This window comes from Dipodomys spectabilis, unplaced genomic scaffold (genome assembly GCF_019054845.1).
Source record: "Dipodomys spectabilis isolate Male_0828 unplaced genomic scaffold, ASM1905484v1 ptg000069l, whole genome shotgun sequence".
Classification (NCBI taxonomy): domain Eukaryota; kingdom Metazoa; phylum Chordata; class Mammalia; order Rodentia; family Heteromyidae; genus Dipodomys; species Dipodomys spectabilis.
Genome location: NW_024870746.1, coordinates 24150014 through 24163380, shown reverse-complemented (window position 1 = coordinate 24163380; position 13367 = coordinate 24150014). Strand labels below are relative to the sequence as shown.

Here is a 13367-nt window from a genome sequence, read left to right as displayed (position 1 = left end):
CTGCCTATTTGGTCACTTGCTATTCAGTTTAAAGGACAACGTCTAGGCAAGTCACTATCTCACAGCTCTGACTCCAACTCTTCATTAGCTTTCTCAGAACATTATTCTATAAAGAATTTGTGTGTGCCTGTGTGCACGTGCGTGCGCACATGTGCATGCACACCAACCAGTCCTGGGGCTTTAATTTGGGGCTTGTGCACTGTCCCTGAGCTTTTGTGCTCTGGCTTTTTGGTATTTAATTGGAGAGAAGAGTATCACAGACTTTCCTGATCAAGATGGCTTTGAACTACAAGCCTCAGGTCTCAGCCTTCTTAGTAGCTCTGATTACAGGTGTGAAATAGTGATGCCTGGTTTTCTGTAAGGGATTATTTTCTTTTTAGCCAAAAACCAGCTGAGTGGCTAGAGGGGCATCTTGTCTCAAATATAGAGATAGCTGTAGGGATGGACTATAACAATATACATATTGTCAGGTACCAGTGCCTCATACCTGTAATCCTACTCAGGAGGCTCAGATCTGAGGATCATGGTTTGAAGCTGGCCCTGGCAGAAAAGTCTGAAAACTCTTATCTCCAATAAAGCACTCAAAAATTGGAAGTGGTGCTATAGCTCAAGTGGTAGAGCACTAGCCTTGAGCACAAAGAGGCTCATGATGGTGCCCAAGCCATAAGTTCAAGCTCTACAGCTGACAAAAAAAAAAAAAAAAGGATATACATATTCTGAGCTAGGAATGTGGAGGAAGGTGGCTTAGTGGTAGAGTGCTTGCCAACACACATGAAGACATGAAGTCCTGGGTTTGATTCCTCAGTACCACATAAACAGAAAAAGCTGGAAGTGACACTCTGGCCCAAGTGGTAGAGTGCTAGTCTTAAAGTAAAAGAAGCTCAGAGACAGTACCCAGGCCCTCAGTTCAAGTCCCAGGACTGGCAAAAAAAAAAAAAAAATGCATATTCTGAACCAAAAAATTAGTGTCTGAAGGATGGGACCTAGTGATTTTTTTTTTTTTTTGTGCTTGTAGTGGGCATTGAACTCAGGGTCTGGGCACTGTCCCTTAGCTTTTTCACTCAAGGCTGGTAGTCTACCACTTGAGCCATAGCTCCACTTCTGGCTTTTGCTGGTTAATTGGAGATAAGAATCACACAGACTTTTCTGCTCAGGCTGGCTTCATACCTTGGTCCTCAGATTTCAGGCTCCTGATTAGCTAGGATTACAGGTGTGAACCACAAGCACTTGGCTGTTTTTAGTCTGATCACACATTCTTTTTTTTCTTTTCTTTTTTTTTTTTTTACAGTGAAAGCAGGGGTTATACTGTGGGGAAGGGACATACAAAGCAACAAAGAAATAATCTTATAAATGCATTAGAAACAAATGCATGAAAGAAAAAAATCATTTAAATACATTCTGATCACATATGCTTTCATACAATCATCTTCATCGTGTGTGTGTGTGTGTGTGTGTGTGTGTGTGTGTGTGTGTGTGTGTGTGATTGTGCGCAAGTGCGCGTGTGCGTGCATGCTACTATGGGACCTTACGATCTGGCTTAGCTCTTCCTCCTCTCCCCCCAAAAGCTGGTGATCTACCACTTGAAAAACATCTCCATTTTCAGCTTATTCCTAGTTACTAGTTATTTGGAAAGAAGAGTCTCTCTTATCTGCCCAGGGCCGGCTGTGAATCACAATTCTCAGATCTCAGCCTCCTTGTTTAAGTAAAATTATAGGCATGAGCTACCAGCACCCAGTTTTTTTTTCTCATCTTAGTTGTTTTCCTCTTCTTTATGGACAGAAGCATATAGAAGAATTAGTTCTATTTCAGTTCCTTTAACAAACTCTGAGTGTTTCTGACAAGCCAGTTTTGGAACCACTGATTTAGGATACGTCTTTAAGGTCTATCCAAGAACTTCAGGACTCTGAGTTTAGTATGAGTATTGATAACTTTAGGTAGGTTATAAATTGCCATCTGAGAAAGAATTTAACAAATTGAACTGTTGGGCTGGGAAGTTGACTCAGTGGTAGAGCGCTTGCCTTGCATGCCTGAGGCCCTGGGTTCCATTCCGCAGCACCACATAAACAAAAAGAAAAAAGCCGGAACTGGCTCTGTGGCTCAAGTGGTAGAGCGCTAGCCTTGAGCTGAAGAGCTGAGGGACAGCGCCCAGGCCCAGAGTTCAGGCCCCATGACCGGACCCAAAAAAACAACAACAACAACAACAAAAAACAAATTGAACTGTCTAGAAATGTCATATTAAGAACCCTTCCCAATTTAGCACTTAAACTGACTAATAATTTTCTATCTATTCTCCATCCCCAGGCCAAGGCCCACATACCTTTGCTTCCTGTAGCTGTTAAGTGTTAGCCACCCATAGCTAAGCAATTATGAACGTAAGTGTTCATAATTGCTTAGCTGCATTAAGTTCTATTAACCTCTCCTTTTCTTCTTTACAAAGCTACAAGAAACAGACTTATTTCAGGGCATCAAGCCAATTGCTATTATTTACAGCCATGTATATCAAGACATCAATCCAAACTGGGTACAGTGATACATGCCTGTAATCTTAGCACTCAGGTGGACAAAGCAGGAAAATCATGAGTTTCATGCCAGTCTGAGCTATGTTAGTGAAACCCTATCTGGAAAAAAAATTGTAATTCTCTTGTTTTTTCAGCGTTTTTTTCCATTTGGTATATAACATTAATACAACTTCAGAGTGAGAGGTATATGAAATCAGATGTATTTCCCCAAATTCCTCATAGACCATTGCTTTCAGATTCTCTGTGGTTGGATTTGGAATTTATTTATTTTTTGTGCAGGTCCTGGGGCTTGATTGAGCTCAGGGCCTAAATGCTGTCCCTGAGCTTTCTTGCTCAAGCAAGTGCTCTACAACTTTGAGCCACAGCTCCATTTCCAGCTTTTTGGTTGTTAACTGGATATAAGCGTCTCACATACTTTTCTTTCCTGGGTTAGCTTTGAACTGTGATTCTCAGATCTCAGCTGGGATTAGAATTGGAATTTCAATATTTTATTATGGAATGCAAATAGGGGAGATTGGACATCTGTGGGTTTGGGCTTTTGGTGGTAAACCAGAAGCCATTGTGTTTTCAAAATTTCTAGTCATAATTAATTTTCTTTTGTCTTGGCTTTAAGAATAACCAAACTTTGCACAGGTATGGTGGTACACATCTGTAATTCTAGCACTCAGTAGTCTAATGCAAGAGGTTTGCCAGTTCCAGGCCAGCATGAGCTATATTACATTGTAAGATCTCATCTCAAAAAAAGAAAACAAGCCAAGCCAAGCCTGTAATCCTAGCTACCCAGGCAGCTGAGAACTTAAAAGGTTTTGATTCAAAGCCAGTCTAGGCTGGCCTTGAACTCTCAATGCTCCTTCCTCAGCTTCTTGAGTGCTGGGATTAAAGGTGCAAGCCACCACACATGGCTTTGAGTTTTGTAATTGTAAAATACAGATGCTGATTTCTAATCCTTTTTCATAAAATTTCAGATCACAGATTGAGGGCTGAGATAATTGTTCTTCCTTAGAAGGTGCTAAGTAGGCCACACAGGCCAACTGCAAGTCAGAGCCAACATCCAGAAGAGGCAGAAAAGCATATGGATTCCAGAGATCTTTCTAAAGTTAAAACAAACCTCCGAAAACAATGGAGGGGGTAACAATGTTCAAGAGGAAGTGTACTCATAACCTCACTCATGTAACTGTAACCCTCTGTATAGTAGCTTTACAATACAAAAAAAAAAAGAAAAAAAAAAAAAAAAAGAAAACAAACTTCCTTTCTGTCCAGTTGGCAATAGACAGTTCAAACGCTCTCAATAAAATTTTTATGCAGCTGGTGCCAACAGCTCCTGCTTGTAATCCTAGCTATGAAAGAAGCTGAGATCTGAGGATCACGATTCAAAGTCAGCCTGGGCAGAAAAGTCCATGAGACTCTTATCTCCAATGAACTACTCAGAAAAATCTAGAAGTGGCACTGTGGCTCAAGTTTTAGAGCACTAGCCCTGAGTACAAAGAGACTCAGGGACAGCACCCAGACCCTGAGTTCAAGCCCCAGGATCACCATACACACACATACACACACACACACACACACACACACACACAATTATGCTGGGTGGGTGACCAACAGGAATGATGAAAAGACCCTTGTACACCAGGGATGGGAAATGAGTCAAATGCTACTAGCAGCAGGTCCAACTGGGGGAGGATTTTGCTTTTAGATTGATGTAGCTCCCTTGGGTGGACAAAGACATAGTATCTTCTCTGGAGTTGTTCATCATCTTTTCAATGAGGACTCTAAAAAGAAAATGAATAAGAAATCTGAGAAGCTGGATAGAGGAGAAATGGCAGACATTGTCTTATTGCCAGGCAGCATTCAGTAAAGCCACAAGGTTGTTTGACAATTATGATGGGAGAAAAGACACCTGGCCTTTAGATGCTGACATTCCAATGGCTGGAAAAGACAAGAGGGTGTATGGGGCTACAGTGGGAGATGGGTAAAGCTGTGTGCCTGTCTCAAGGATGTCATGAGCTACTCACCTCATGGCCTCATTAATATTTTTGTTCTCCTTCACTGATGTTTCTGTCCAACCTGTGAAACCATTCTCTTTACTAAACCGGTCAATCTGGTCTCTGCTCACTGCCCAAGGGTACAGATCACACTAACCAGGAGAAAACATAAAAGGCAACACCATCAACTTCCTAGGAACAGGAACATGACTCAGATATCCACGGGGGAAACCCACTATTGTATTAATGGCTAAAACTACCAGCATCTACAATCTGCAGTTAATATTCTATCCAAAGAAAGTCATTATTTCTTGCTGGGCACTAGTGGCTCACACTTGTAATCCTAGCTACTCAGGAGGCTGAGATCTGAGGGTCACAGTTTGAAGCCAGCTTGGGCAGGAAAAATCCCTGGGATCTTATCTCCAATTAGCCATACACACACAAAAAAGCCAGAAGTGGCACAGTGGCTCAAGTGGTAGAGAACTAGACTTGAGAAAAAGAAGCTCAGGGACAGTGCCCAGGCCCTGAGTTCAAGCTCTAGGACCAGCCAAAAACAAAAAGTCATGATCTCAACAGCTCTTAGAAGGAATTAGAAGCCAGGCACCAGTGGCTGACACTTATAATCCTAGCTGCTCAGGAGGCTGAGATCTGAGGATTGCAGTTCAAAACTAGCCCAGGCAGAGAAGTCTCTCTGAGATTCTTTTTTTTTTTTTTTTTTTTTTGCTGGGACTGGGGCTTGAACTCAGGGCCTGGGCGCTGTTCCCAAGCCCCTCTGTGCTCAAGGCTAGCGCTCTACCACTTGAGCCACAGTGCCATTTCCAGCTTTTCTGTTTATGTGGTACTGAGGAATCAAACCCAGGGCTTTATGCAGCTAGGCAAGCACTCTACCACTAAGCCACATTCCCAGCCCTCTGTGAGATTCTTGTTTCCAATTAACTACCAAAATGCTGGAAGTGGCACTATGGCTCAAAGTAGTAGAGGTAGAGAGCTAGCCTTGAGCAAAAGAGCTCAGGGACAACATCCAAGCCCTGACTTCAAGCCCCATGACCGACCAAAAAAAAAAGGAGTTAGACTGAGGTTAGGGATTTAGCTCAGTGGAAGAATGCTGGTTTAGCCAGTATAAGGCTCTGAATTCATTCCCTGGTGCTGAAAGGAGTTAAAATAGGTCCTGCCAACTTGAAAAAGGGGAAACAGAGGCTCAGAATCAGATGGCATATGAGATTTCCTTGCTCTCTAGCCACTAGATAGAGGCCAGGCATCATTTTCTTAGATTGGCCACATACCTTATTGGCCAAAAGCAGGCAGGGTACTGGTTCTCCATTGGGCAGTGTAAGCTTGCTGTCCAGATCCTGTTTCCATCTCTGGCTGTTACTGAAAGTAGTAGCATTGGTGACATCAAACATAATAACACAGGCAGAGGCATCTCGATAGTATAGTCGTGTCATGGAAGTGAAGCGCTCCTGTCCTGGGGAGAAGAGAGAGTTCTTGAGGTAATCCTGAAAACCACTCTTAGCACCTCTCTGCCACCTTGTCTGTTGTCACTGCTGTAGGAGTATGTAGAGGTGGTAGAAAGAACCCCTCATCCTTCCCTCTTGCTTTTCTATTTACATATCCCATAAAGGATTATTAAGCACCATTATCTCCAAGGCAGATTCTATGATGGCTCAAGTCCAAGTCTCTGCTCTGTCATTTATTATCCATGTGACTTTAACAAGTCAGACTATTAGTGTTTCAGATTTCTCATCTGTAAAGTAAGATAAAAGCTTTCATGACAGATTTGTGTGTGAGGGTTATTGAGTCATAAATTTGAAATACTGGGACGAAGAGTTAGCACACAATGAAGATTCACTATTATTATTGCCTTTATTTTCTAGGAATCTTGTTTCTCACCAAGGTCAGCTGAGAATCTCAAAAAAGCACCTGCCCCTGCTGTGTGAGCATCCACCTATGGATGGGCAGGCCATCCATCTACTTGTCTGGGGCTGACCATCTCCCACCTTACAAGCATTTCCATCCCCAGAGAAACTACTCCATAGCTAGCTATTCAGAGCAAAACAGTTATAAAAAAAGATAATCTCAAAACTCGTATCTACTGAGCAGCTGAATCATTCTAGCTTCAAGGTGGGGAGGGGGTAGTAGTTAGTGTCTGACTTTGCTGCACAAATTTATTTCTGAAAACTTGCTCACACCTGTAATCCTAGCTACTCAGGAGGCTGAGATCTGAAGATCGCAGTTCAAAGCCAGCCCAGGCAGGAAACTCCATGAGACTCTTATCTTCAAAAAACCACAAGAAAACCTGAAGTGGCACTGTGGTTCAAGTGGTAGAGCACCAGCCTTGAGCTGAAAGGCTCAGGAACAGTGCCCAAGCCCAGAGTTCACGTCCCATGACGGACAAACTAACAAACAAAAAAATCAGTATTCCTTGTTTCTATTTGGCCTTCCCACTTTACCTGCAATATCCCATAGCTGGAGCCGCACCATCTCTGAGTCAGACCACTGGAGAACCTTCAGAGCAAAATCCACTGAAAATATACGTATATTACACTTCAATGAAATTTACTTATAAAAGAATACAAGTATAAATTCAGATCACATATGTAATGACAATCCTAAAGACATGTAACTTCAATTCCACTTAATTGTTTTTGTTTGTCTACTTGGTCCCAGGGCTTGAACTCAGTCAGGTCAGGGCCTGAGCACTGTCCTTGAGCTTTTTCTGTTTTAGCTGGAGTTCTACTACTTGAGCCACAGCTCTACTTCTAGCTTTCTCATGGTTAATTGGAGATTAAGAGTCTCACAGACTTTCTTGCTCTGGCTTAGCTTTGAACCTTGATCCTCAGATCACAGCCTCCTGAACCACTGGCTTATTTTGCCATTCCTGGAACCTGGGCCCTGTCCCTGAGCTTCTTTTGCTCAAGGCTAGTACTCTACGACTTGAGCCACAGCTCCACTTCTGGCTTTTTTGGTAGCTTATTGGAGATAGAGTCTACAGATTTTCCTGCCCTGCCTGGCTTGAAACTCAATCCTCAGATCTCAGCCTCCTAAGTAACTAGGGTTACAGGTGTGAGCCACTGGTGCCTGGCTCAGTTATTTATTTTTAAACCCTCAATAAACTGAGATGAGCTCATACTTGTGAATCAAGTGTGGGACAGATAATTCATAGTCCTCTAAAGTCCTCTAAGATTTTCTTCTCTTGTCAAATGAATTCATTGATTTTTCTCCGTGGCTGGGGCGTGGAGGGTTGCAGTAATTATGTATACAACTTCTGTTCTCAGATTAAACAGTTTCTGGAACCTTGTAGGGGTTTTTCTTAGGGACAGGATGATGGGGAAGATGGAGGAAATGAGGTAAGTGTGGTGGATTTTGTATCTTCCACATTCAATTTCACTGTTAGTTTCTAATCAAATTGTAGTATGAGAAAAACACTCTGGGGAATTCTACATCCCCCATAAAGCTGTAGGAATTACCTCAGGCAACAATGGGATAAATGAAAGGTACCTCAGAGGATTCCTAGGAAGAGGCTATTATATGGATGAGGCCTAAGAGCTATGCTGGAAGCTACCAGCAAGTAGATATGTGGAGTACATAAATTATGGTTGAATAAGTGCTCTTCAAAAAAAAGCTAGCTTGCTTGCTTTTCTTTCCTTCCTTCCTTCCTTCCTTCCTTCCTTCCTTCCTTCCTTCCTTTCTTTCCTTCTTTCTTTCTTTCTTTCTTTCTTTCTCTGAGACCTCATACTTGGTTCGCTGGTACTCTACCACTTGAGCTGTCTCCAGTCCTACTTTTTCATGAAAAAAATGTGTGTGTGTATATATATAAATATAAATATATATATAGTGAGAGAGAGAGAGAGAGAATAGAGTCTTGTGGACTTTTTTTTTTTTAATCCAGCACTGGTTTTGAAATGTGATCCTCCAGGTCTCAGCCTCCCCAGTAACCCAGGATTACAAGTGTGAGCCACTGATACCTAGTGGGGAAAGCTTTTTCATAAAAATAAAATTTCAAAAAAATAAAACTTCAAATAAAAATTTGAAGTTTAGAAATAGTATTCTTAGCCAGGCACTGGTGGCTCACGCCTGTAATCCTAGCTACTCAGGAGGCTGAGATCTGAGGATCGCAGTTCAAAGCCAGCCAGGGCAGGAAAGTCCGTGAAACTCTTATCTCCAATAAACCACCAGAAAACCACTGTAACTCAAGTGGTAGAGTGCTAGCCTTGAGCTGAAGAGCTGAGGGACAGCACTCAGGTCCAGAGTTCAAGCCCCATGACCAACAAAAAAAAAAAGAAAGAAATAGTATTCTTTTGTATCTGTGGCAGAAATAAAAGCTGCACAGTGGAGGTTTGGCTCAAGTGGTAGGTCGATAGCTTTGAGTAAAAAAAAAAAAAACCCAAGAGTGCAAGTCCCCAGTGTCAGCACCAAAAAAAAAAAAAAAAAAGCTGCAGGAAAAATAAAGTTAATTATATTCTTTACTAAAGGAAAATTAGGACAATGGGTAAAGCTTAGGACACATTTTTGCCCAAATTCTTGAAATAAGGATTCTCATTTTATTTCAGAGTAAGGGGCAGTGGTCAGGAAACAGTGTTTGAAATTAAATCCTTAATTTTGCCAAATACTGCTGAGAACGTTTTAGTGCAAAATAAATACTCATTGGAAAAAACCTGTCAAATGAACATCAGCACACGTTTCTAAAACTGACATTAGTTATAAAAAGTGTATTTGAAGACATAAAAAAAGCTTTTTTTCTTGTTTTTACATTTTATTTTAATGGAGATAAATTAAATTACTCCTTTCCATTGCCCACTCTTTTTAGCTACTTTCTAATTAGCAAAAAACTCTATTTCCAGAGCTAGGATTGTGGCTCAGTGGTAGAGTGCTTGCCTAGCATGCCTGAAGCCCAAGGTTTGATTCTTCAGTACCACATAAACAGAAAAAGCCAGAAATGGCCCTGTGGCTCAAGTGGTAGAGTGCTAGCCTTGAGCAAAAGAAGCTCCAGGACAGTGCCCAGGCCTTGAGTTCAAGCCCCAGGACTGGGGGCGGGGGTGGGGGGGAAGCTCTATTTCTTAAGATTAAAAGAAACCCAAAACCACCAAAAACAAAAAAAACGTTCAATTGGGTCCAAAGGTCAGACAGGGAAAGAAATGAATTCATTTTTGGTGTTCTCTTCCTTCCTCCCCTCCCCAGTTTGAGGGGGAAAGGGTGGGAGATGCCTAGGATATTAGCTATCAGTGAGCAACACTCACACAGCTGCTGAGCTCCGATGGCATCTAGGGGGTTTGTGTCGCCCCCCTCCCCCCTCCCCTCATCCTCCAGCCCGCCTCCTGGGTTCTCTAGAACACCCCGGGGCTGGCCATCTCCAGCTGGAGGCAGGGCCAGGGGTCCCAGCGGGTACCTAACCCTGCCCCACACAGTCTGGGCGGAGTGGAGAAATCTGAACCCGCAGCTGCGGGGGGCGGGAGGCTCCGCAGGGCGCCCCGGCACGCTCTCACCCCCACCCCCCCATTTCTCCTCTCCACTTCTGCGCCTAATCTCTTCCCGGGGCTGGGAAAACCTCACCGGGGAGACCCAGAGACGTTGCAAACCCGACATCCTGCCATCAATTCGTCGCTCCAGGACCCCGGCCACCTGGCCTACTTCCTGACCCCAGGAGGGACCCCAGGGCCCACCGCCCGCCGCACTGGGGTCCCCTCCCCTGACCGCCCCCCCCCCGCCCCTCCCGGCGGCGCCTCACCTCCCACCGTGGACTTGTAGTGTTTGCTGAAGCTGTCCTGGGAGTACCGCCGGACCAGCGACGTCTTGCCCACCGCCGCGTCCCCCACCACCAGCACTTTGAACAGGTGGTCGCGGCTGCCCATGGCCGCGGGGGCCGCGTCCTCGGGAAGCGGGAAGCCGCCTGTTTTAACCCTTTCAGCACCCGGCCCTCTGCAAACCGAAGTTAGGCATGCCCACCCCGGTGGCCCCCCGCCCGCTCGCAGCTCCGATCACAAAGCAGAAAAGGAAACTTTGCGCTCACTCGATGCGCGGTGCGCGCTTCCTCCCCGCGCGGCCGCAGCCTGGGTGGGGCGCAGGGCCAGAGTTCGAGCCCCCGGCGATTCGCACCTTCTCCTCGGCCCCACCCGGCTGCTGGGAACCGGGACCCGGCGTCGCGGCTTCACCCACCGGGACTTTCCCCCCGCTCCAAAGCGGTTCCGGCCAGCCCCTGAATCCAAGCAAGCTCACTCCACGGCAGGGGACAGACCACGGGGGCTGTCCCCACAAGGGAGGACGGCGCGGGGTTAATTCTCCGGCCGAGTGCTCTACCCGGGAGCCTCCGACCTTCCTCGCTTCCCCCCCCCCCCCCAAAGCGTCACGTTCTGGCTGCTCGAAGAACTACATTTCCCAGCATGTACAGCGGCAAAGAGACCTAGCAATACTGGAGATCCACCACCAAGGCTTTCTGGGAAATGTAGTGTCTTCGCTATTTGGCGAAAACTTGCGTTAAGTTTGAATGTTTTCTAACTCCTTCAGCTGGTTCAGAATCTTACGTTGAAACAATTCTAGGTTAGTAAATCACTCAGCGATGTGTTCGGTGTTATCTCATCTGCCTGCATTTGTCCCCAGATAGTTTTCTATATCTTTAAAGGTTTTATGGCAGTAAGTTTAAGAATTGTTTCCTTACTAAAAGCCTAAGACATATGCTCCAAGTGAAGTCCATTTCTTATTCTCTTAAATAAAGAAGTCTAAAGACTTATGATCATGATTTTGTAGCAAATTCAGAGACACTTGACCCAAAAGACCTAATTATTTCTTTTTAAAAATCAATCCCCAAAATTGTAACACTTATTCAGTCATAGCAATAAAGACAGACAAAAACAAGAGCCAGTTCCTCATTCACACTTCCACAATTCCTTTGCTGACCACAGCAAATGATCATATATCATTTGAGACAGCTCGTGACAGTACACTGGCACTCCTTCATTTTTAGCTTAACTACTGCTCCCAAATCATAAAACTACAGTTTGGAAAACGGTTTTAGTTCTCTAGCCCGAAATTTTTTTGACCTATGTGTCCTTTAGGTAGGAGTTAGTGGAACATGAGCTCCGTGATAAGCAAAATGAGCTTTCTTTGCTTTTGCCAAGAGTAGAAAACAATCTCGCACCTGACACTTGCGGTCTTGCCCAGTCTCTGGATAGAGACACTACTGTTTACATTCTGTGAGGAAAGAACATGCATGGTTCAGTGCACAACATATTTAGCTCAAAATATTTTTGACTTAGATACAAGAGGCAAAAATAGTGGATTTTTTTTTCCGCGCTGGTGCTGGGCCTTGAACTCAGGATCTGGGCACTAGGGTTCTATCATTTGAGCCACATCTCCACTTCCAGCCTTTTGGTGGTTAATGGAGATAAGAATCTCACAGACCAGCCAGGCACTGGTGGCTCACACCTGTAATCCTAACTACTCAGGAGGCTGGGATCTGAGGATGGAGGTTTAAAGCCAGCTTGGGCAGGAAAGTCTGTGAGACTCTTCCAATAAGCCACTAGAAAACCGGAAGTGGCACTGTGGCTCAAGTGGTAGAGTGCTAGCCTTGAGTGGAAGAGCTAAGGGACATTGCCCAGGCCAGAGTTCAAGCCCCATGACTGGAAGAAAAAAAGAATCTCACAGACCTATGTGCCCCTGATCATATAAACTATTTATTGACATGAACTCCAGGAAATGAAAACAAGGGTTTTTGTTGTTGTTATTGTTGTTTTTGTTTTGTTTTTGCCTTGTTTTTTCATTTATCTGTCTTTCGGAGGGGCGGCGCAGAAATGGAGGGACAAAGGGTGAACAAATGCAGCAGTTGAAACACTATGTTGAAAATAAATTATATGGGGCTGGGAAGGTGGCTCAGTGGTAGAGCACTTGCCTTGCATGCATGAGGCCCTGGGTTTGATTCCTCAGCACCACATAAGCAAAAAAGAAAAAAACCATTTTGTCTTTTTTACAGAAGTTTTTATATTAAATAATTTGAAATAACTAGTCGACACTTCAACTTTACATACTACAGCAGATAGATACAAGCAATAAAATTCTACAAAATCAAAAACCATGATTACATCTAAGAAAATTAGCCTTAGTTCAACATCATCCAATTATCAGTTTATATTTATGTTTCTCTATAGCCCCATAAATATTTTTTTTCTCATTTCTTCCCACTTCTGGTATAGAATCTAATCAAAGTTCATGGATGGCATTTGGTTATTCTGTCCTTTATAGTCTCTTTCTTTGTCTCTTAATTTGGCAGTGCTAGGGATGGAACCCAGAGCCTCATGCATGCTAGACAAGTGCTCTACACAGAACTACCTTCTCTCCCTCCTTAGTGACTGTGTGTGTGTGTGTGTGTGTGTGTGTGTGTGTGTGTGTGTATGTGTGTGTCCTGGGGTTTAATTAAACTCAGAGTCCAAGTGCTGTCCCTGAAATTTTTTTGCTCTATCATTTGAGCCACACATCCACTTTCAGGTTTTTTGGTGGTCAACTAAAAGAGTCTCACAGACTCTCCTGCCTAGGCTGGCTTCAAACCTCGATCCTCAGATCTCTGCCTCCTGAGTAGCTGAAATTACAGGCATGAGCCACTGGCACCTGGACTATTGTATTTTAAAAATAACATTCTGATTGTCTTATACAAAACCTTACCTTTGGACTGTCTGTGTCCTTAAGATTAGGAAACAGGAGCACCATTTTGGGCAAGTACTCTCCACAGAAGATGTACATCTTTGTATATCACTAGTATTAGGTAGCTATAGTATGTTAGATGTCTACAGTAGTATGGATTCAGCAAACTCTGGTTGAAGAGTAATCTAAGGGCTTGAGAGCCTGACTTCAAGTTGTTTATAGGATCTCCAGAATCTGG

At 43.9% G+C, this 13367-nt stretch overlaps 1 protein-coding gene across 3 annotated transcripts; it reads right to left on the bottom strand.

The window, feature by feature from the left end:
* Positions 1-4027: 4027 nt before the first annotated feature.
* On the bottom strand, positions 4028-10638 carry Rab29 (RAB29, member RAS oncogene family). Of its 3 annotated transcripts, none has more exons than XM_042681870.1 (5): positions 10227-10451; positions 6952-7023; positions 5785-5966; positions 4532-4653; positions 4028-4288 (listed from the first exon to the last, which is right to left on the bottom strand). In XM_042681870.1, exons 1-5 carry the CDS (start codon positions 10348-10350, stop codon positions 4174-4176), a joined length of 615 nt encoding a protein of 204 aa, XP_042537804.1. In that variant the 5' UTR covers positions 10351-10451; the 3' UTR covers positions 4028-4173. The 3 variants fall into 3 exon arrangements, with proteins under 3 accessions (XP_042537804.1, XP_042537807.1, XP_042537806.1); XM_042681872.1 differs by lacking the exon at positions 10227-10451 and adding an exon at positions 10509-10638 and having other exon boundaries at positions 4029-4288; XM_042681873.1 differs by lacking the exon at positions 10227-10451 and having other exon boundaries at positions 5785-5961.
* Positions 10639-13367: the final 2729 nt, after the last annotated feature.